The sequence below is a fragment of the Strongylocentrotus purpuratus genome, unplaced genomic scaffold (genome assembly GCF_000002235.5).
Source record: "Strongylocentrotus purpuratus isolate Spur 01 unplaced genomic scaffold, Spur_5.0 spur5_scaffold_15, whole genome shotgun sequence".
NCBI lineage: Eukaryota > Metazoa > Echinodermata > Echinoidea > Camarodonta > Strongylocentrotidae > Strongylocentrotus > Strongylocentrotus purpuratus.
Window position 1 is genome coordinate 11947067 of NW_022145600.1, and position 24459 is coordinate 11971525.

Consider the following 24459-nt stretch of genomic DNA (forward strand, 5'->3'; position numbering starts at 1 on the left):
AGTTGCGACTCAGCCACCGGTGAAAAAGCGTGGGGGGGGGTAGGAGGCACTTTTTTTTTTGGTCCAATTTTTCAGGAAATATTTTGCGCCGACTCAGTCAGCCGGTGAATAAGCGGGGGGGGGGGGGGGGGGTGAGATCACTTTTTTTTATATTGACCCGTCAGCCCCCCCCCCCCCGTGGATCCGCGCCTGCAGAGGATCCAGGCGGCGTCAAAGAGGGGGGGGGGGGTAGCCAAATCTTAATACAAAATTTAGTGCCGACTTAGCCGGCCGGCGATTAAGCGGGGGGGGGGGGGCACTTTTGTTTTTTGTTTTATAAAGGTTAACTTTACGTTATCATCCTATTTTTTAAAAATCGTTTTAGGGGGCTGGGGGGGGGGGCGGGCCGGAATAATCGCTACGTGGATCCGCCCCTGGGTGCGTGTTAGGGTTAGGGTTAGTGTAAGGGTTAAATCAAGACCTCTTTAAAACAAAAAAGCCCCAATCTGTGCCGCAGAAAAAAATGACGCTTCCCGGCGGCCACGGCAATCACGTTTCAGGCCACCGTGGACATAACGGGATGGACGTGAGATAACGCGGGGGACGAAATGAGCAAACGTGCATGACAGGCCGTGATCGCCGTGGATGCCGGGCCAGATTTTTAAACTGTCAAAAGAATTGCCACGGCAGTAACGGTGTGGATTAGAAACCTGGTAGGCCGTTGTAAAACGGGATGAACGCAATGAAACGTGACAGTAAGTAATAGGCCGTAACAAAACTTTTCACGGTCCTAACAAGTTTTGTCACGCTCTGCATCGCTAGGTGCGCGTTTAGTCACGGTTGCTTCACGGTTGCTGCGCAGTTTGTCCCGTTTTGCCACGTTTTGCCACGGTTCTCACGGCAAGCTAGGATGTATGGTAGCCGTTTCGTCGCGTTCAATCACGGCGCGTTCCGGCGTGTGACGGTTTACGCTACATAGCGTTGCGTTCTATTATGTTCTGACATGGCGAGCGCGGTCTGGAGATTTAGAGATTTGGGTATCGGACATGTTACCCACTCCACAAACTTCATGATCCATATGCAACGATACTAGGCATCCACCAAGGCGAGGAGAGGGATACTGAAAAAAGAACCTTGTAGTTGTTGTACAAGGAACCTGTGTTGGGTGGCTTGCAGATGGCAATAATGCTTCCCGTCAAGAGCTCCCACCGCATGAGGCACATTCCAATTGTTTTCAAACTCATGGGCAAGGGCTCTCCACTCATCGGGCATCATAAGAACGGCTAACACTTCGTCCGTGTAGGCTTCCTCGATGGCATTGCACACTTCTGGCACCATATGGCAGATGTAGCGGAACGCATAGGAGAGTGACGAGGAATTGTACCCACTGCCCAGATGTCTCAGAGTCACTGACACCTTTAGTCCAGGTGGTAGTGCTGAGCGGAATTTCGTGTCTTGTCTCTCGATGGCTGGTGTTACTCTTTCCAGGATCTTATCGAAGAGCTCTGGAGGCATCCTCAGATAGTTCTGGAAGGCGTTGACATCTTCGGTGCGGAGCTCTCTGGTAAGAAATGTTGAGTAGTGGCCCAGCTGCTGCCTTCTGTCTTTCGATAGCCATTTGAGCACTCACGTGGATCTTGGCCTTCTCATCCGCCTTCTTCGCCTTCTTACTGCCTGCTGAACTCTGGCCCTCCCTCTTTGCAATTGCTGCCGGCCTTCTTCTTGCTGACGCAAAGACTAGATGTTTGCACCCAGCAAACATGCAAACACAAAATCTTCTTCATCTAGGGCTTTCATGATGTTGTCGCGTACAATGATTGCTATTGATTGGTAGGCCTTTTTACACCGTGGGCACAAACGTGCTCCAAAACTGTCCGGCGTCCACGTTTCATTCGTAGAAAGCCTGTCAGAACGTGAACCACTCGGCAGAACTTGATCAGAACGTGTTAAACGAGAGGGACCCCATCAGAACTTGACGGGCCGGGAGGGAACGTACTGGCATCCGTGGATACTGTCACAGATACTGTGATAGACCGTGAAAAAACTTGACAAGACCTAACAAAACTTGTCTACAAATTAAAAAAATGGCCAAAATCCCACGGCGCACTACGTTTCGGGCAAACGGGGCTGCCGTGGCCGCCGGGAACATAGTGTAAACGTACATGTAGCATTATACCCCGAGCGATTACACGTTGAAACTTATCCGAATCGACGGCAAGCTAGCAAACGATTGCATGTTATTTTCACAACAGTACTCTTGATAACATGGGGCCATGTTGATCAATAAATTACAATATTTTACATAATTTTAATCACTATGATTTCGTCTCGTATTGCTCTTTCACATGAAGCAAATTTGGGAAACGACAAGGCAGAGGTGGATTTCCCAAAAATAGGGGAATCGGAGGAAAGATTAGATCTAGTCCATAACCCCAAGGAAGCGTCCCTGAGAGTGACTACCATTTTTCTTTGGAGTGGTAGGGTTATGTCCTTTCCTGTATCCGCTTATTTAAGCAAAAGGCAAAACATTGCCTTCTTCTCACCTTTAGATTTGATTAAGGTTCCTAAAAATATTAGTTCTTAAGCAATTTTCAGTAAGTTAGTTTCAAAGAAAAAATATACGTCTATAATAACGAAACATTTGCAAATAAGAGCTCAATGGTATTTTCCCCTTGACATTTTCTTCTTTTAAAATCAGTTATGTTCTTAACTATCTCATTTCATCTCCTGTACTCCTAACAGGTCAAGAAGAGCTCAAGAAGAGTTCAATAAAAGAAACTGGATGCAAGAATCGTCAGAGTACGGTCGATGTCTCTAACTCTACCAATTCCGATGGAAACAGAGAAGGTCATCGCGGTCGATGTCGATGTCAGAACAAGTGATCACATAATCAAACTAGATCGCAAAGGCTTTCTAAAATCAACGTGAAAACAAATTCAGTAGCCTTTTACATCGCCTTTGAAACTATACGAACCTTTTATTTCAACCATACATGATTTCTACAGTGTATACAGGCAATACAACAGGATATTGAAATTTCCCTTGAGCTGATTAATCTCTTTGCGAAAGCTATTATCAGAGTTATCAAAGCTCTTTGCATGCGTCAAGAAATAATCTGATGTCATGGCTTAAGATTTACATGGAATTAAAACGAACAAAACATTGCTATTATCCATATTTTCTTAAGACTTCTTAAACTGCATTCTGCGAAATTATGCTCTGGCGACAATGATTATTGTTCCGCGCTTAATATTCTTCACTAACCGAATTCTTAATTTCAAACCAGCCTAACCATAACATTATCTATCTATCTATCTAAGTATCTACTCCCGGTTCGGAGGTTGATTGCAACATCTCTCGATTTTACTCTATCTTCTGCCATTCTGGTCCACTCCAGTTCTTGACATTCTCTTCCCAGTTGATTCTGGGTCTCCCTCTAGGTCTACTTCCTTCAACTCTTCCTTCCAATACATCCCTTAAGAGGCTTTGGTGCCTTTTAACATGACCAAAGTATTTTATTTGTCTCTCCTTAACTAATCCTACTAGTGCAATTTGTTTACGTCCTGCCATGCAGGCGCGGATCCATGATTTCTTAGGGGTGGGGGCCCAAATTTGAAATCAATTTGAAAATTAGTGTGCTGAAATTTGAAAATCGTGCCGGCCAATATTTCGCTTAGGGGGGGGGGGGGGGTAGTTAGCACTATTTTGTTTGCTTGGCTCTCGAAAATTTGAAAATCGCACCAATCACCCCCCCCCCCAAAAAAAAGGTAAAATTAACGTGTTTTTACACGTTTTTCCCCAGGGCGGAGCCCTCAAAAGCTCAGGGTTTTTTTTACATTAAATTATCGTCAGATGAGCATATTTTTATTCCTTATTTGTGACACTGGCAAGACACAAATTGGTGTGGGGTCCAGGGGCGGAGCCCTCGGAAGCTCAGGTGTTTTTGGCAATAAATAACGATCAGATGAGCATATTTTTATTCCTTATTTGTGACACTGGCAAGACACAAATTGGTGTTGGGTCCAGGGGGCGGAGCCCCAAGAAGCTCAGGGGTTTTATACATTAAATTATCGTCAGATGAGCATATTTTGATACCTTATTTGTGACACTGGCAGGAAACAAATTGGTGTTGGGTCCAGTGGGCGGAGCCCTTAGAAGCTCAAAGGTTTATACATCAATTTATCCTCAGATAAGCATAATTTCATACCTTATTTGTGACACTGGCAGGTAACTAATTGGCGTGGGGTCCAGGGGGCGGAGGCCCCAGAAGCTCAGGTTTTTAAAGGAATTTTATAACGATCAGACAAGCATGCAGGGGCCAGCCTTAGGGCCCCTGGTGGGGTCGAGGGGGTGGAGCCCCGGTAACTAAGGGGTGTTAGGCATTAAATTATCTTCAGATGAGCATATTTTGATACCTTATTTGTGACACCGGCAAGACACTAATTGGCGTTAGGTCCAGGGGCCAAAACCCCAGAAGCTCAGGGGTTTTAAGCATTAAAGCATTAAATTACCATCAGATTAGCATCCAGCCGTCCGCCTTAGTGCCCTAGGTGGGGTCCAGGGGGTAGAGCCACCAGAAGTCAAGGGGTTTTAGGCATTTAATTACGGTCAGATTAGCATATTTTAATACCTTTGATATCTTTCCCCTTTTATTTCCTTTTTTTTTCCTTCTTTTTTTCCCCTTCTTCTCCCCCCCCTTTTTGTCACTTCCTTTTCCCCCTCCTTTTTTTTTGGCCTTTTTTTGGCCAGGGGGGGGGGGGGCGGGTCCCCCGGGCCCCCTGGATCCGCCATTGCTGCCATGTGCAATATCTCTTAGTTGGTTTTCATTCGTTTCCAGGATATTTTCATCATTCTTCTGTAAATCCACATTTCAAAAGATGTTATTCTATTTTCCATGGCTTGCTTATTGTCCATGTTTCTGCTCCATACAATAAGACGGACCATGCATAACAGTTTACTAGTCCCATCCTCAGCGCAAATTTCACCTTTCTATTTGTGAATAATCCTTTCATTGCCAGAAATGTATCCCGAGCAATTTCTATTCTTCTTTTTATTTCTGCTTCGCATCTGGCATCATCTGTGATATTTTGTCCTAAGTAGATGTAATTACTGACCTGTTCAATGATATGTCCATCGAGTTTCAAACATATTCTAGGCTTATCCTCTTTCCTAACATTATACGCCAAAGAATACCCGCATCCATTGCTCACGGAACATAATATCTTCAAGATTTATTGCCAATGAACAGTGCGATGCAAACTTACTTGAAATGGGAAAAATGTCCTGAAGTAAATATAAATTGGGGGAGGGATAGGAGGAGAAAGGTGGAAGAGAGAAGGGGAGAGAGAGAGGGGGGGCAACTTTGTTTTGTTTTTTGTTTTTTTTCATTATCATTTATGAGATGGATCGAGGAAGCAGTCAGTCTTCTATATTTAAGGAGATATTTATCATAATATACATAATCAGGACTGGGGTACTGAAATAAAAATTGCAGTGTATTCAATTCATTGGGTCCTGAAAGGGGTCGAAATTTCGTTAAAATTTTATTAATTTCATTTGACTTAAGCTAGAACATGACGTCATTCAGTTAATGACTGACATTAAGTCTGTGAATAATGAGTTATGACATTAGGTATCCAGCAAATAAGGTATTGCCCAACGAATTACAGGGCCTATCCCTTTTCAAGGCCCTAGAAATGTCAATATCGCAGAGGATACGGGGCTACACGCCTTTCCCACGGCTAGGGAGAATCCCGCACCTTTTTTTATGAAAACACAGAGATAAGCAGGTGAAAGAGGGCGATGTTCTGTATTATATACCTCACTTAAGAAATCCAGCCATCTGATTGGTCGAAATTGCAGTCATGGTTCTAACTATTCCTGTAAAATTCCCGGTAAAATTCCAGTTACCGGGCAAAATAGTTCAGTCTTGGTGAAATATCCATAGGTTCACATGTTAAAAACTGGTTTGAGCGATCGAGGATACAGTACGTGTGCGAAGAATTGGTCGGTATTTTTTATACGGCAATCTCGATCGTACTGAATTCCAAACAAGGCAAAAATGGCTGAAGAAACTCTCCCAAGATTTCAACTTCTTGATGATGATCAAATGCAAGACTTGCTGACAGCAAGAACACCAAAAAGAGTACCCGAAATTCTCCATAATTTTTTTTCAAAATAGATCTAGTAGGCCTAGATTCTAGTGGTGGCCTAGTGCTAAAATCCTTCCCGTAGAGATTGCACACATCCCTATGCATTGGCCATTGCGCAGTCATGCTAAATTGGTCGATGTTTTAATTACCAGAGATTCAAAGTAAAATTGCTCGTGATCACAGGGCCGGCTCACCCCCAACATTGTAAAAATATCTTGCTTAGACTAGAATCTAGATCTAGTCTACTCTCAAAGATACACTCATAAAAATTAACCGTGCAGATAAACTAGAGAAAGGCCAAGGTGGTGTCATAAGTTGACTCTTTATTTTTCGGCACACTCTTATTTCCACGGAGTCAAATTTCACTCTAAATGGCGTCAGCTGGGAGTCAACTCTATTCCGAGTTAAAGTGACACGGAAAAGGAGTCATCTTGACTCTGAATTGAGTCAATTCTCAGCTGATGCCACACAATCCGAGTCAAATTGATTCGGAATCCGTGTCACTTTAACTCGGAATAGAGTTGACTCCCAGCTGACGCCATTTTTGACTCCGTGGAAATAAGAGTGCATATAAAAGTATTTGTCGGGGGTGGGGAGGGGTGAGCTCCACCGGGATGAGTAGGATTAGTAACTCGGGTTACTCAAATGAAGGAGTCGTGACAGATATCTGAAGTTCAATTACTTTTATTGCGAAGCAATAAAGCAAAGAAATAAGAAACCCTGCAAAGAACAAACAGAAACAAAATGAACATATCATTGCAAATGATATGATATATACATCATCATCAGACACTAGATAAACATGTATAACATTGTTTCAGCAAAACATTGTCCCTTGCAACTAATGCAAATTTAACCCACAGAAATCAGAAGTATTAAAGAGCTCAATACTTTCACTATCAAATGCATCCAAGCTTCAATAATTACCAGTATCCTAATTGTATCAGTCTTCAATCTTAACAAAGGATGCCTAGCAATATGACCTACCTAGGTCATTATAATAACCATTAAACATATTTCCAATATCCATAGAAATCCTTTTGTGTTTATAGAACTTTCCATTAAAAGCCACATTTACAGATGATGCCATCATCGAATCAATACTATCAAACCATTGCTATCAAATATTAATAACACATAGCAACTGCTAACTACTAGAAAAAACACTCATCCCAGAAATGTATCTTGAATAATAACCTCCCTAAACAGTAACAGATTCTCAAGGCATAAGGAGAATATTTACATTACCAATAGATTCACTATCATTCATCACCCTATCAGTATCATATCAGCAATATCAGTATTAAACCGAACCACGTTAACTTTGTCGGTATTCAAATACAAACCATACAATCATTCCTAAGTGTTTTCATTTACCCTTAATTAAATATCATATTACATAATAAATTGACTCGTTCCCAAGGTCACTTGAAGAACTAGCAAAAACCAGTCGGCTTTCAGCTACAGATATTCGTTCAATGTAGACTCACTGAGGATAAAACAACAATTACATTTTGTAAGTAAATCACTCCAAAAGCTCCACTATGCCTGCATTTACAAGACCATCAACTAAATAATCATCTCACTTAATATATCGATTAAGCTTACAATCAATTTATATTATTATACTAACTTCAATCAGTGTTAAAGCTTCCTTTTTAACAACCCTTGATTACACCTAACAAAGTACGGCTAGTGGGCGCCGCCATCTTTTATGCTTACATTCAGAGAGCCCTCTACGATACCAAATAAACATGGTCGCACTGAAAACATGAATGAACCAACATTATTTTGTCACTAAAATATATATCAAACTGTGCATATAAATCTTCTCAAAACTTCACCCACATGCAACATGATGTATAATTCATATTACCAATGTAATTTCAACCTATGATACAAAGTAATGCAACTTACAATTAAACTTTCTCAGCCGACTGGTGACTGCACACCGTTCCCTCAGCATAGCTTTAGATGGCAATGAGCACGTATTAGAAAACCCACGCTCGAGAGTAGCTTACACTCAAGGCGTAACATAAAATCCTTCCGCTAAGATTTTTTGAAGCGTTAATTCCACATGTATCTCCGTTCATATCAATTAACTAATTTAACATCGAGTAAGGACATTACTACTAAAGACTCCTTCAGTGATACGGTCCTAACAGGTGATTAACCACTCCCCATACGTTAGCATTCCTTCAGTACCTCGCATTCCTAACTTTAGTCTCTCTTTAAAGACCTTGATCTAAAACTTTCACATCCCGACATATTAAAGGTAATACAAAGTTTTGGTATGGGGTCATGAATTTGGTTCAAATGAACATATTGGAAGCATATACGATCCTACAATATTCAGTGATCGTTGTCGCGGTCGAAATCGACTCTAAAGTTATGAAATTGTAAATAATAAACACTTCATGTTGAATAGCTCCCTCTCAAGGTCAAGATATTAATTAAGCTATAAAACAATGTCTATTGACTAAAATCGACCGATTAGCTATTCTCGTTCCGAAATTATATACCACAACTACATACTCTGTGATTTGCATGGTCGCAGCTACCATTGTACGGCCGTAGGACCCATTTGAAATTCATCAAAATTTACCGGGAGCACCGGGGAATCTTTATATTCAATTTTTCACGAAAGCAGAAATGTTTTAGGGGCTTAAATTTCTGGTGTCTTAATACATCCACAGGGGCATCCAAATATATCAAAATTGTAAAGAATCACTATCCACCCATTTTTCAATATTTCCCAAAACTTTGTAATACCTTTAATGACTGCTTATTCGAGAAATGCCGAGGGCAATAGCCCAATTGTAACCTTCCCGAGAGCGTATAAAAACAACTATTTCTCTCAAAACAGTCATTAATACTATACTATTATGGAACGCTCTCTCTCTCTCTCTCTCTCTTTCTCTGTTCATGTTGTTGAAAACATTTCAGATAATGGGCTTCAAGCCTTTAAAAGTAGAAGATATGGATACTCGTCTCCTTCTTTTTTTTTGTTGCTTTTATTGCTTGTTGGTATGCTTGTTCTTTGTATCGCCTGTTTTGTAATCATTCATTGATTCTGAGATGCAGTGGACCATATTGGCCCCCACCATAGTTTTCGGAGAGAGTCCGCTGTTTCAGCACATTTTGTAAAATATTTGGTGAAGCTATTGTTCATATTTTGCAAGTTTTAAAAGGTAAACATTACTTGGGTGTTCCAGGGAAAAATCCACCACTTTACAACCCTTTTCTTCCCTTTCTAAGTAACCAAATATAGAATGCATGTGGAGCCAGAGGCAAGTTTGGTTGCCCCTCCCTCATCCATCACGTGATTTTTATCAAGCATGCTTCTGATTAGTACGTTGCTCATAAGGCCTGTGGTACAGCATATGTCTATTCATCTAAATAAGTTGCATATGTTTTTTTTAAAACTAATAATCAAGACCTATACGTATAGTGTGATGTTTGTGGAAGTAACACTATCTGGTGGTAAATATATAGGCCTATATACATCCATTAATGATTTCAATGTAATTGATCGCATGCTTAACCGAACTCTTTGTACCTTTCTGTATCAATGATGTATCTCTGTCAAAGAATATTTTTGACAATGGAGACTTGTAAATCCAATAAAAAACGTATTCATGATAATTAAAAATGATGACATTTTTATTTCGTATTTCATTTTTTAGAATGCAATATGGTATGGGTTCATAATTGACAAGAATAAATCCAAAGATGGACTGTGATGTAGATACCGGGCACGATCGGGGGGGGGGGGGTCTTCGAAAAGTAAAACAATGAAAAAGACTCACAGAGAGAGAGAGAGGGAGAGAGAGAAAGAGAGAAGACGGAGGAGGAGAAGTGAAAGAGAAGCGAGAGGGAATGTGAAATGGCAAGAAGATAAAAGACCCTTTTACATTAAGCTTTCCCATTTCATCCACCTAACTGTGGTTCAGTAGACTTGTTCTTTCCAGTTTGATATTGGTTAAACCCTTATTAAATGTTTAAATCACCTCCTTTACATGACAGAAATATATGTATATATATATATATATATATATATATATATATATATATATATATCGAGGGGTCAGTGACACAAAGACGTAAATCCATTTTGGCCATTTTGAGAAAAAGTGGTAATGTGTCACTGAGCACTTGGGCCTCAAGGAGTTAAGTCTATGTTTCACTAGCCATTGACTTCAACGGGGTGTTGGGTGGAGTTAAGTCTTTGTGTTTCTTGGAAAGCCCACATTTTTCTAAACATTTTGATATCAAATACTCATTTTGGCAAAATATGGAGTTACGTCTTTGTGTCACTGAACCCTAGATATGTACTTTCTTTCATTATACAAGCTCTAAAGGTCCGCGGTTCGAGTCTCGCCGCGGCACTAATCCTTTGGCAAGACATCGATCTCCATTTTCCACTCTCCATCCAGGTGTAAATGGGTACCAGATATGCTTGAGCTCTAATTACTTTGGCAGCTCGGCTACAACCAGGGTAATATGTGTAAAGCTCCATGAGCATCAGAGCCTGGCGGATACCGGCGCTATATAAATATCCATATTATTTATTATTAATATGTATTTATTGTTTACAGTTGAGATGCAAATGAACATGTAGCTATAGATATGCAAAAAGAAACCTGAGGTTGCAAGCTAGCATGCATAATCCCAGGCAGTTCCCCCACAGTCAAGCATGTAGTAAAGATGTATGTTTCTCGCTCTCTGCAGGTTAGAGTGGCGCCTTGCCTTAGCCACACAGGCTACCCGACAATATAAATAATCTCTACTCATCATCAATTTTTATTATGGCGAAAACCATCCAATGACGAGGGAAACGCCATCAATCTCAACAACAACAATCAACGTGTATTCGTGCATTTTTTTTTAAAACTGCCAGAAATAACCTAAAAAGATGGGTACGCGTTCATTCACAGATGGCTAGAACATTTCGTGGGGGGGGGGGGGTAATTCGCCCTTTCCCATCCATGATATCTACCTTGAACTTACAGCTGTACCAGCCATATCCTCAACATCTTGCTGGATAGAGTACCGAAGTGCTAACGTCGTATTCGCTCCTCGTCTCGGCTATTGGCTCAGGGACTTCGCATGAATTTCACCGCGATATCATTCAAGCAACAGGCTGGAGCAGGAAAAATTCAATGTTTGGCGCTGGTGTGATCACCAGGCACGGAGCCACGGGGGGGGGGGGGGGGCACATGCCCCCAAAAGAATTTCCAGGATCGGTTGAACTTTTTAGACCCTCCCCAGGACGTCGATCAATTACATGTATATGCCCCCAAACATCAAACTCTGGCTACGTGCCTGGTGATCACCACGTCATTGTTTAGCACTAAATTGTTTGGAACCAGCTACCTTGACAACTTAGCTAATATGACGTCATACTTCGGTACTCTATTGATCGGAGAGTAAAGGTTGGTTTTAAGTACATAAACAGGTTTACAAATCTGAAGAATTTGGAACCTTTTAGTAATTTTCGCCTTGTAATTTATACTGCTTGGAAAATAATGTTCATATTTCGACCCATCACTGAGTGCGATCATACACAGTTCGCAGGATCAATATTTATTTGAGGTTTTGTTCCGTTTTCGGTGCAGCTTTAAAAATCCCCCAATTTAATTGGACTTTGACTTCAGCGTCTGAAAGAAAACGCTGTCAGTCTCTGGTCCGATCGCCCACGGAATATTATTGTCGCTGAGAATATGCCACAGAAGTCGATTAAAGTGTGCCTTCTTGGCGTAAGTATATCACACAGACAATCTTTTCGAGAGTGTTTTAGTTGCTATATTTGGTCAACAGGAATTCGAAGCGTGCTTTATCATTTTTCTTTTGCATTTCCTTGATATTGATTGTAATTGAAAGAGTGTAATCAAATGAGGTATTTAGGTATTATCTCAGTCAGGCATATAGATTATCTTATCAACCTCATAACGTGAATTTCCTACGAATAATAGTTATGCCTCACTGACATACGCATGGTACATGCTTGCTTAATCATTAAAAAGCACAAAATGTTATTGCTCTCATTTCCTGCCATGACGTTGGTTTGTAAAACACAACGGTATATAAGACATTTCACGGTCCTACGTATCATCTGCGTTGAAAATATAATTCACTTGACATCATTACGTGCGCATGTCTGTGCGAGGTTTGGGTAACAAAAGGGGACTTCCTCATTCCTGCCGGGTAGTGTGTGTGTGTGTGTGGGGGGGGGGGGGGGGGGAGGTGTTTCACTAAGATCGAATTTAAGTCGGAATTAACTAAGGCAGGCTGTTCATGCCACTACATGATTAGTTCCTCTTACCTTTCCTGGCATTGGTTTCTCAAGGGACGTACAAATCATTGTCACAAATCTACAACATTTGCATTGTTGATAGTTCATTATAATTGAAGGACAAAATATTATCTAAAGATCATAATTGAGAGACCAATGGTAAGAGCAACAAGTGGCATGAATGGCCTGTCATAGTTAAGTCCAACTTAAAGTCGATCTTAGTCTTTTTGAAACACCCCCCCCCCCCCTGATCAGGCATGCGTGAGTTCTAAACTGTAACAATGGGATGCGTAACACTCCACTTGGCTTTCAAGTTCCTTGCTCCGAGGCGCTCTTCATCTGCGGGGAATCTTGGAGGCCAGGCACAGTTTCACATTCAAAATACCGGCAAAATGTCAGTGTAAATTATAAAATTTGTTTGGGGATTGTATTGGGAATAGTGCATCGAACAATTTGTAATGAATACCATGTACTGTAGACATTATGATCGATCTCTGTACCCCCCCCCCTCTCTCTCTCTCTCTCTCTCTCTCTCTCTCTCTTCAAGACGCCTATATACTGCCGTGTCGCTCCACATTTCCCTTTCTCAAAGATTCTTGGAGCCCTACCCTTCCTTCCCACAATCATGATGATGATGTGTGTTTACTTTCATGTCATTTATTATAGAGTCTCTGTGTAGGGAAAACCTGTATAACCACGCGATTCGTCAAAGGAAAGTTTAATGAGGAATACTTCAGCACTATCGGGTAAGCTTCTACCCTCCTGACCACTTTCACAATACAGAATACACAATACCGCTAATTTATTATTATACAATGTATCATATTACAACAATTTCCTACGGCAGGAGTCTAGTCAAAATATATATGTTTTTTTCTTTTCAACGAGAATTTCGTTGTTGTACATGTCTGTACCAAATACCGCCTTAAACATTGGTTGAATGGCCAATATGTTTTAAAGCGTAATCTTTAATCTCAATAAGGTTTTTCTTGGCTTTATTGAAATTATAGTAATGTCTTTATGAAACTAATTAGAAGGAAGTAAGTCTAGAACAGTAATATGAATAGCAAAGTCCGACTCGTACCATTCTGGATACACTGTTAGAACGGTGTTTAAAATATCACTGTTTAAAAGAATGTTGTTTAAAAAAGTAAACAACGTTGTTCAAAATCGAAAAATCAGTGCTCGATTGGCTTAAACAACTATGTATTAAAAAACAAAATAATTTAATTAAACAGAGTTGTTTAAAAAGTCCCGGGGCGTCGTTGATATTTTCTCGATACGCGATTGCAATTTGCGCACACACATGCGATATGCACAAAGAACGTACATAATACATGCATGCAAGCATGCAGTGCTACTGCTAGTGTGCAGTGCAAGTGCTAGTGCAGTGCAGTGCAGACGAAAATGGCGGAACACGGGGCAAGGCGACGACTTGGTTCTTCTCGGCTTCGCCGATGGGGTTTAGGTGAAGTTATAGAGACAAATAATAATGTTGTCTGTCACTGCCATGAATATGATGAACAAATGTTGAAGTAAATTGGCAACAAGCTCTGCATGTTACAGTGTATAAATCGTTGTGATTATTGCAGGAGTGGTTGCAGTAGGTCATTTCACAAATTCAAACAACCAGATAATAACCATTAAACAGTTCTGTTTAAAATTTAAGCAACTCCTTTTAAACAACCCAGTTGTGCAGTAATACTGAATAAACAACAGTTGCTTTAAAATTTAAACAACTTGCGTTAAACAACCGAGTTGTGCAATTTTATTACTAAACAACTGTTGTTTAAAAGGTTTCCTAATTTTTAAACAACTAAGTGTTCAAAATGTAAACAACCTTAATTTGTTTAATTTTTAAACAACGTTGAGCGATTCACCGGTTAACTCGGGGTTGTTTAAAATTTTAAACAACTTGTTTAATTTTTTTCTAACAGTGTATAAATAGATGTGAGACGTTTCTCTTGAGTCTGGGGCTAACAAATATCATAGGGGTTGCACACAATCAAATTTTCATAAACTTGTTATAATGTCTATACCGTAATTTTTGGTTTCATAACTATCAGAACAATGTACCTTTTACATCCTTCTTTTCAAGGACACGACTGTCATTTCATGCATTAGTCTTTTAATTATGAATACAATACTCTGTATTTTCTTCCTATGCATATGAAATTAGTCTAGTCCTTACTGAAACTGACATTCGCTAATTAGCTATTTTTTGGTAGTTCGCATGTTGTTTTGGTCATAAAACTTTTCTGACTTACTCTCCCTCTCCCTCCCGCTCTCTTTATGTCTCTCTCATCTTCTATTTCTTCTTCTCTCTATATATTATATTTCTTCTCTCTCCCTCTTACTCTGATCTCTCTCTCTTTCTCTGCGTCTCACTCTCACCCCTCTTTCTCTCTCTCTCTCTCTCTCTCCTCTTTTCAACTTCGTTCCTCTTCCTCCCCTCTCATCATCTCTCTCTCTCTCCTCTCCCATGATAGCGCCGCCTTCTTGTCAAGATCACTCTTCTTTCAGAACATCGAATATAGTTTTGCATTATGGGATACGGCGGGACAAGAAAGGGTAACTATGATTTTCTCTTGAAGATTTATTGAGGAAAAGAAAAAAATTGTCCGCTTTATCGGAAATCATAGGTGTAAAATCATTTGATTTTCATATCATGTTTTGTCGTTGTTCACTAAATGAAATTCTGTTCCATAACAGCAAACAATAAAAGAAATGATCCCTCTTTCATAATGGGGCGACTATTATTCTCTAAATATATGGCATCATTTGTATATAACTTTGTAATTATTAAGAATTAGAATTAATATATATGTTGGCGGTTATTTAACCTGACTGCTAGGGAAGCATAAACGCTTGTTAGCAGGGCTCAAATTAATTTTTTGTCCACGGGGGCTCTTCCCCCGAAAAAAGAGCCCCCGTGAGCCTTCTCACGGGGGCTCTTTTATTACTGACGGGGGCTCTTTTTTTTACAAATATCCATTGAATTGGTACCTATGATGCTCCTCAATTATTTGCTATTTCAGCATTATCATTTCAATCAGCATTTTCCCTCTTACAAATTTACAAGCTACATAGCTGTTACTGGCCTGTGTATATAATATATACGCATACAACATTGATCTTTATGATGTCTTTAACGTGACATATCTTCTTCTCCCCTTGCAAACGTAAAAGAAAACATGGTCATTAAAAGGGATTAAGCGACAAATAATGATTGTGATTCAAATTGATGCGAATATTTGTTTGAATAAGCACTGCTATTCACCCGAATCTTCTTTGTAAAAACAACTTTTACAAATCTCAGCCATGCTTATTGAGTTGAGACGTTTCATTCAATTTAAAATACCCATTACATAATACACTTTTCCTAATCTCAAAGTGATCTTACAGCACAGTGGCAGAATTGCATGGCTGAGATTTGTAAAAGTCGTTTTTTTACAAAGAAGATTCTGGTGAAAAGCATTGCTTATTCAAAAAAAATCCTTGCATCAATTTGAATCACAATGATTATTTGTCGCATGGTCCTTTTATTAAATAACCTTGTTTTCTGTTTTGTTTGCAGAGGGAGAAGAAGCTATGTCACGTTAAGAAATCATAAAGATCAGTTGTATTATGCGTATATACATATGATACCAGAACAAATGTTGATTATCAGAATGTCATTTTGGAATACCTCTATACAAATACCACATTGTCTTTAGCCCGTGTCAGTATTAGTATGATCCAATATAAAGCTATTATTCTTTATTTAATTTAGTATAATGCTTTTCCTCAAAAATAGTTTTGCTATTTTTTAGGGTTGAGACGCTAAGAAATGGTTTCAAATGTACATTACACGAACCCTGAACCATTGCAAAATGATGGTGGTTCTCTCTCTCTCTCTCTCTCTCTTTATTTATTTTAGTCATGCATTATCAACTACATATAAAGCAGCAACCAAAAACTTAGGGTTATCTGAGATAGGTGAAAGTAAGAGTTAAAAAGAAAGTCATGCTCAAACGGCGCTTCACTTCCCCCCGCCCCCTGAAAAAAATAAAATAGATTAGTAGTCCTCCTCTCCAGAATCCCCCTCCCCCCCCCGCTTTAATATCACATTTTCACTTGGCAGCCCAAGGGGGCCGGGGGTGGGGGGGGGGGTGGGAGGAGGGGGTTAAACCCCTACCCCCCCCCCGCCCGCCGTAGATCTGCCCATGATACCATATCATTCCACGCAGGGGCGGCGATCCCGGGGGGGGGGGGGGGGGGGGGGGACACGTCCTCCCCTCAATTTTTTTTAGGGGACGTGGACGTGTTACGTCCTTTTAAGGCACTGGCAATCACATGTGACGTCCTTTTAAGCACTGGCAGTGCCTTAAAAAGGAGGTCACACGTTGCAGTCCACGTTCTCATCGTGCAAATCTAAAAGTCCCTAATATTGATTTACTTGTCGAGGTTCATTATTTGCTGACAACGAAAAACATCTCCAGGCCATGACCATGTTTCTGCCCTTGCCCGATCGCCTCCAGCTCCAGCAGACATGGCGCGGCAGCGTGCACACGCACCGCTACTAACGGCGCAGTAGGCCTATAACCACTGCTGACGGCGGCACTGCACTGCGAGCTGAATCGGTAATAATAGGCCTACTCATAAAACGAGAAATCTTGCACGCTAATCTTAGTTCCATTTCTTTGGTTTAAGGTTTGAAAATTGAAACTCAATATTGTGTTAAAATTATAACAGAAAAGATTATCTTTATTTTATAATTCCACCGGGGCGATTTTTAATTTTGCAATCGCCCCCGTGAGCAACCTGACGGGGGCGATTTTGTAGCTCACGGGGGCGAATCGCCCACCGCCCCCGTGTATTTGAGCGCTGCTTGTTAGTAAGCTACACTCTAAAAACTGAAATGTTAAATCACCATTTAAAAGGGCCGAGGAGTGACCACTCTTTAAAAATGGTAGATTAACACTTTGAACATGCTGGATCCAACACTATGAAGGTTGAATCTAGCATGTTAAAAGAAACAATCTGACATTTTGAAAGAGTGGTCACTCCTCGGCCCTTTTAAATTGACATTTTACATTTCAGTTTTTAGAGTGTACAGGTCCACTCCGAGGGACCTGGTAATGAGGATTAATGCCTTACCAAAGGGCACTAGCGCATAGACATGGTATCGAACCAGGCCACCAGATTACGAGACCACTGCTCTAACAACTAAGCTATGGCGCCTCCTTATCAATAGACAGCCAGTTTGATGACAAACGAGTATAATGTGTATCTAAATGTCATAAGATATCTACATGGCATAATTCTTATTGATTCACGAATAGCAGGAAATATAATTCCATACAGTTTTTGTTATTAGCACCTGTTTATTTGTCTCACACAGTTTCGTTCAATGGCCCCTCTGACGTACAGGTCTGCAGCCGCCGCACTCATCGTTTATGACATCACAAATCAGGTAAAAGAAAAATATAGATTTTTCTCTTAGGGTGACTGAAGCTAAGTGGTATCCCACCGGGGAGGGAATATGTTGCCCCGCCGATCCATACAAACAATTTTCAACCGATTTACTCTTTTTTCTTCTTCTTCTTCTTCTTCGTGTTTTTTTTAAATTTCTTTTAATGAAAAATCGACATTCTTGTGTGGTGTGAGGGGTAAGACTTTTGTATGCAAACACTGCATAAATACAAACGCAATATCGCATCGGGGAGGAGGGGCAACTGCCCAAATAAAAATAGCAGCAAAGGTCAAGGACGTTTCATTTTTCTTCATAACAAACAATATTTAGAAATCGTTCGAAGATGTCGATTTCTGGATCTCAGAGCTGAGGAGGGATGGTCCTGAGGAAATCTTGATTTATGTGATTGGGAACAAAGTAGACCTCGAATCGTCCCGTGTTGTCGACCGGGAAGTGGCAGAGAGTTACGCCCAAACCAAAGGAGTGTTTCACTTTCATTCCAGCGCCAAGACTGGCCAGGGTGTCGACGAAATCTTCTACGATATCTGTAAGTATTTCCATTTTTTTTAACGCCTATTCTATGTATTTCCAGACTTAATCACGAGCGATAAAGGGATGCCATTTATCCGAATCGACGGCAAGTAGCTAAAGTTTGAATGCTATTTTCACAACAGTACTCTTGAAAATATGGGGCGCAGTTGATCAATAATTTACATAATTTTATATAAGTGTAATCATTATGATCTCGTCTCGTCTTGTTCTTTCACGTGAAGCAAATTTGGGAAACGACAAGGCAGAGGCGGATTCCAGAAAACAGGGGAGTCGAAGGAAAGATTAAATGTAGTCCATAATATAAACCCAAGGGAGGGTCCCTGAGTGTAACCCTTTTTTAGGGGGGGGGGGGGGTCTGTCCTTTTCTTGGATCCGCTAGAGCAAAAGGCAATCATTGCCTTCTTCTCATCTTTAGATTTAATTAAGAATCCTAAAAATCTTAATTCTAAAGAACTTAGTTAGTTTTGAAGAAGAAAAAAATTACGTCTATAATAACAAAACATTTGCGAATACTAAAAGTAATTACTGCCAGGCGCGGATCCAGGGGGGGGGGGGGGGGGCCGAGCGGGCCTTGGCCCCCCCCCCCCCCCGCAAAAAAAAAAAAAAAAAAAAAAAAAAAAGAGAGAGAAGAAAGGAAAAGAAGGGAATGAGAAAGAGGAGAGAAAGGGAAAGAAAGAAGAAGAAGAAGAAGAATAAAAGAAAAGGGGGAAGAAGGAGATCGGGGGGACCGAAAGGGCCTTTCCTCCCAGGCTGTTGACCCCCCCCCCCCTCCAATCAAAAAAATAAGAGAGAAGGAAGGAAAGGGAAAGAAAAAGGAAAAGAGGAGATACTGGCGTACTAATGGGGGGGGGGGGGGGGGCTTTGGGGAAATCAAATTCAAACGTGGTTTATTTATAATTCCACAACGGTGGATTACAAATAATGCTGAAATGACATAATTTCCGAGATTTGTCCTCACTTTTTAGTAAATTATACGTTTGTATATTTTGTTTGTTGGAAAATGACAAATTCCTAAATTTACAGCCAGGCACGAAATATGATTCTTGAGATTCCTACATGTCAGGGCCCGAGGTACGGCAGGGATCGGGAGCCTCGAGCTCCCTCCCCCCCCCCCACTTTATTTGAAAAAGTATATTAAAGAGAAAAAAAATAGAATGAGCGCAAGAAAGAACGAATAGTTAACTGCCAGTGTTAAAAAATGAGTCATCAAAATATGCTCATCTGACCGTGATTAAATGCCTAAAACCCTTAAGCTTCCGGGGCTCTGCCCCCTGGATTCCACCTAGGGCGCTACGGCAGGCCCTTAGATGCTCATCTGACGGTAATTTAATGCCTAAAACCCCGCTTATGGGGGGATCCGCCCCCTGGACCCCATGCCAAATAGTGACCTGCCAGTGTCACAAAATAATAGGTATTAAAAAAAAATGATCATCTGACCTTAATTAAACGCCTAAAACCCCTGAGCTTCCGGAGCCGGACAAGTTATCAAAAAATTATCTGACCGCAGGCGCGTAGCCAGCCAGGGGGGGGGGGGGGTCCCCCAAATCGGAAGAGGACGTAGAAAGTAAAAGGAGCAGGCAAAGAAAATCTTTGAAATTCAGACAAGGATTAAGAGTATAGAGAACGGTACAACGTATCGTCTTCTTTCTCTAATAATTTAATGAAACGTCAAAGCTTCGCGCAGGAGGGGAGGGGGGGGGGGGGACTGAATTCAGACAAGGATTAAGAATCGAGAACGGTACAGTGAATCGTCTTCTTTCTCTTATAATCTTATGAAACGTCAAAGCTTTTGCGCGGGAGGGGGGAACCTGAATTCAGACGAGGATTCAGAGGCGAGAACGGTAATAATAATCTTTAATGAAACGTAAAAGCTTCCGCGTTTTGCGCGAAGTTGGAGGGGGAACTAAATTCCGACGAGGATTATTTTCGAGAACGGTACAACGAATCTTCTTTTTTCTCTATTGATTAATGAAAATTAAAAGCTTCCGCGCGGGGGGGGAACCTGAATTCAGACGAGGATTAAGATTCGAGAACTGTACAGCCAATCGTCTTCTTTCTCTCATAATCTTATGAAACTTAAAAGCTTCCGCGCTTCGCGCGGGAGGGGCGGGGGGGGGGGGGACCTGAATTCAGAGGAGGATTAAGAGTCGAGAACGGTACAACGAATCGTCTTCTTTCTCTAATGATTAAATGAAAAGCTTCCACGCTTCGCGCGGGAGGGGGGGGGGGACCTGAATTCTGACGAGGATTAAGAGTCGAGAACCCTACAACGAATCGTATTCTTTCTTTAATAGTTTAATGAAACGTCAAAGCTTCCGCGCTTCGCGCGGGAGGGGAAAAAACTAAATTCAGATGAAGATTTTGAGTCGAGAACGGTACAACGAATCGTCTTCTTTCTCTCATAATCTTATGAAACTTAAAAGCTTCCGCGCTTCGCGCGGGAGGAGGGGGGGAACCTGAATTCAGACGAGGATTAAGAGTCGAGAAAGGTACAACGAATCGTCTTCTTTCTCTAGTGATTTAATGAAACGTAAAAGCTTCCGCGCTTTGCGCGGGAGGGGGGGGGGAACCTGAATTCAGACGAGGATTAAGAGTCGAGAACTCTACAACGAATCGTCTTCTTTCTATAATGATTAAATGAAAAGCTTCCACGCTTCGCGCGGGAGGGGGGAACCTGAATTCTGACGAGGATTAAGAGTCGAGAACCCTACAACGAATCGTATTCTTTCTTTAATAGTTTAATGAAACGTCAAAGCTTCCGCGCTTCGCGCGGGAGGGGAAAAACTAAATTCAGATGAAGATTTTGAGTCGAGAACGGTACAACGAATCGTCTTCTTTCTCTCATAATCTTATGAAACTTAAAAGCTTCCGCGCTTCGCGCGGGAGGAGGGGGGGGGGGAACCTGAATTCAGACGAGGATTAAGAGTCGAGAAAGGTACAACGAATCGTCTTCTTTCTCTAATGATTTAATGAAACGTAAAAGCTTCCGCGCTTTGCGCGGGAGGGGGGGGGGGGAACCTGAATTCAGACGAGGATTAAGAGTCGAGAACTCTACAACGAATCGTCTTCTTTCTCTCATAATCTTATAAAACTTAAAAGCTTGGGGGGGGGGGACCTGAATTCAGATGAGGATTAAGAGTCGAGAACTCTACAACGAATCGTATTATTTCTTTAATAGTTTTAATGAAACTTCAAAGCTTCCGCGCCTCGCGCAGGAGGGGGAGGGGGGGGGACTGAATTTAGACGAGGATTAAGAGTCGAGAACTCTACAACGAATCGTCTTCTTTCTCTCATAATCTTATAAAACTTAAAAGCTTGGGGGGGGGGGACCTGAATTCAGATGAGGATTAAGAGTCGAGAACGGTACAACGAGTCGTCTTCTTTCTCTAATTCTTCTTTCTCGTGAGGGGGAATCTGAATTCAGACGAGGATTAAGAGTCGAGAACTCTACAACGAATCGTCTTCTTTCTCTAATAATTTAATAAAACGTAAAATTTTCCGCGCTTTGCGCGGGATGGGGAAAAACTAAATTCAGACGCGGATTAAGAGTCGAGAACGGTACAACGAATCGTCTTCTTTCTTTAATAGTTTAATGAAGCGTCAAAGCTTCCGCGCTTCGCGCAGGAGGGGGAGGGGGGCTGAATTTAGACAAGGATTAAGAGTCGAGAACTCTACAATGAATCGTCTTCTTTCGCTAATAATTTAATAAAACGTAAAAGCTTCCGCGCTTCGCGCAGGACGGGGGGGGGGGCTGAATTACGACAAGGATTAAGAGTCGAGAACTCTACAACGAATCGTCTTCTTTCTCTAATAATTTAATAAATCGTAAAATTTTTCGCGCTTCGCGCGGGAGCGGAAAAACTAAATTCAGACGAAGATTTTGAGTCGAGACCGGTACAACGAATCGTCTTCTTTAATTTTAATAATCTTAATCTTAATAATTTAATGAAACGTCAAAGCTTCCGCGTTTCGTGGAGGAGGGTGGGGGAAAACTCGCCCCTCTCTGCACCGACCCCCCCCCCCTCCGCATTACGTCACTGTTGGTCATCGTTACGTACCAATATTTGGCTCGCATAATTTCAAATTTGGGCCCCCCCCCCCCTAAGAAATCCTGGATCCGCGCCTGATTACTGCACCATGCTCGAAAGGGATTTAACAAAATTACAATCGACTTAGTGATAAGCCTGTTAACAATTAAAGAGAAACTTTAAACCACAATGAGGGCATTCTCTAAAAAGTCATTGGTTTTAACCATTCATTATAATAAAATTGTGCATGTTATGCTTTGTTAAAATCATGATTAAATAGAGAGATCATCAACAAGTATTTAAAAATATTCGTTTGAAAACTGTAAGCATTGTTTTGTCTTTCAACAGCTGGTTAAAAATTATCTTTTTGAGAAGCCCCACAAAATATTAGCAATGGTTATATTTGTGGATATTTCAGCCGTCTGTGAACTGATTTTGATCAAACAAAGATGATTTTGTCATTTAAATTGTATATGTACTCAATTTTTCGTTATCTCACAAAGAAATTGAATCAGTTATGTTCTTGAATATTCCTTTTCATTTCATTTACTCCAAACAGGTCAAATGACAAGATCAATACAAGAAAATAGATGCAAGAATCGTCAGAGTACGGTCGATGTCTCCAACTCTACCAATTCCGATGAAAACAGAGAAGGTGATCGCGGTCGATGTCGATGTCAGAGCAAGTGATCACATCATCAAACATGATCGCAAAGGCTTTCTAAAATCAACGTAAAAGCAATTTCAGTAGCCTTTTACATCGCCTTTTGAAATGGACGAACCTATTACTTCAACCGAATATGATTTCTATACAGGCAATACAACAGGATATTGAAATTTCCCTTGAACTGATTAATCTCTTTGCAAACAGCTATTATCAGACTTTATCAAACTCTTTGCATGCATCAAGAAAAATCTGATGTCATAGCTTAAGATTTACATGGAATTAAAACGAAAAAATCATTGCTATTATCCGTATATTCATATTAGACTTCCTAAACTGACGTTCTGCGAAATTCTACTCTGGCGACAGTGATGATTGATTAATCAGAACTGTGGTACTGAAATAAAAGTTGCAGTGTATTCACATCATTTTGGCCTGAAAGGGGTCGAAATTTAGTTAAAATTCGATTAATTTCATTTGACTTTATAAGCTAGAACATGACGCCGTTTAATATTAATGGGTGACTTTAAGTCTGGTATTTGGTATTTGGTATCCAGTATAATATTTATAGCCGACGTATGGGCCGGCCTCCGTCTTGTCAATGCCCTAGAAATGTCAACAAATGGATGTTCTGAACGGAGGAGGTGGGGGGGGGGGGGGCTACTTTCATATCCCACGTCTAGGGAAAATTCCCCACCTTTTATAAATATCTGAATACGCCACTTTTAAGATCACTCATAAGGGGGTGAAGGAGGGCGATATTCCGCACTCGATGGAATGCTCTCCCTGCACATGTTGTCGGAAACATTTGAACTTCAAGTTTGTACGAATAGAATATAATGGATACCTCCTGACTAGAGGCTGTCTTATTTTCAAGTAATTTGCTGACAAATTGTATAATGTTTGACGAAATTTAGAATTTTTGACAGTTAGTTTATCATTTCGTTTTTGAAAAAAATAAATTATTATATATATTGCTTATTTATGATTCATTGTCAGAAAAATACTTATTATATTTTATATACTACTCGAAAAACATTGTATTTATATGAATGCAGAGGAAAATCAAATCAAATCAAATCAAATACATGACTTTTGTGTGTGCGTGTGTGTGTGTGTGTGTGTGTGTGCATGTAGGCGCGTTTAATGATTGAGCATCATCCCAATACATACAGAGAGAGAGAGAGAGAAAGAGGAAGGAAAAATACTGCAACATTAACCAGTTTAGGCCATCTAATGTATTTCAGTTCATTGGAACTTAACGGCAGAACCCCTATCAATTATTTCACTTTAAAGTTCATTGCAATCTATATAGACGGCATCTACCGTTTAAT

The 24459-nt window shown here is 40.7% G+C and overlaps 1 protein-coding gene across 1 annotated transcript; it reads left to right on the forward strand.

The window, feature by feature from the left end:
• Positions 1–11635: 11635 nt before the first annotated feature.
• On the forward strand, positions 11636–23740 carry LOC115918629 (ras-related protein Rab-21-like). Its single transcript, XM_030985586.1, has 6 exons — positions 11636–11890; positions 13093–13172; positions 14916–14997; positions 17810–17881; positions 18212–18428; positions 23021–23740. Exons 1-6 carry the CDS (start codon positions 11855–11857, stop codon positions 23149–23151), a joined length of 618 nt encoding a protein of 205 aa, XP_030841446.1. The 5' UTR covers positions 11636–11854; the 3' UTR covers positions 23152–23740.
• The last annotated feature ends 719 nt before the right edge of the window (positions 23741–24459 follow it).

Coding starts and splice junctions, on each gene's coding strand:
- LOC115918629 (XM_030985586.1), top strand. CDS start 11,855: ATGCCACAGAAGTCGATTAAAGTGTGCCTTCTTGGC. Junction 11,891..13,092: donor TTAAAGTGTGCCTTCTTGGC/GTAAGTATATCA, acceptor CATTTATTATAG/AGTCTCTGTGTAGGGAAAAC. Junction 18,429..23,020: donor CGAAATCTTCTACGATATCT/GTAAGTATTTCC, acceptor TACTCCAAACAG/GTCAAATGACAAGATCAATA.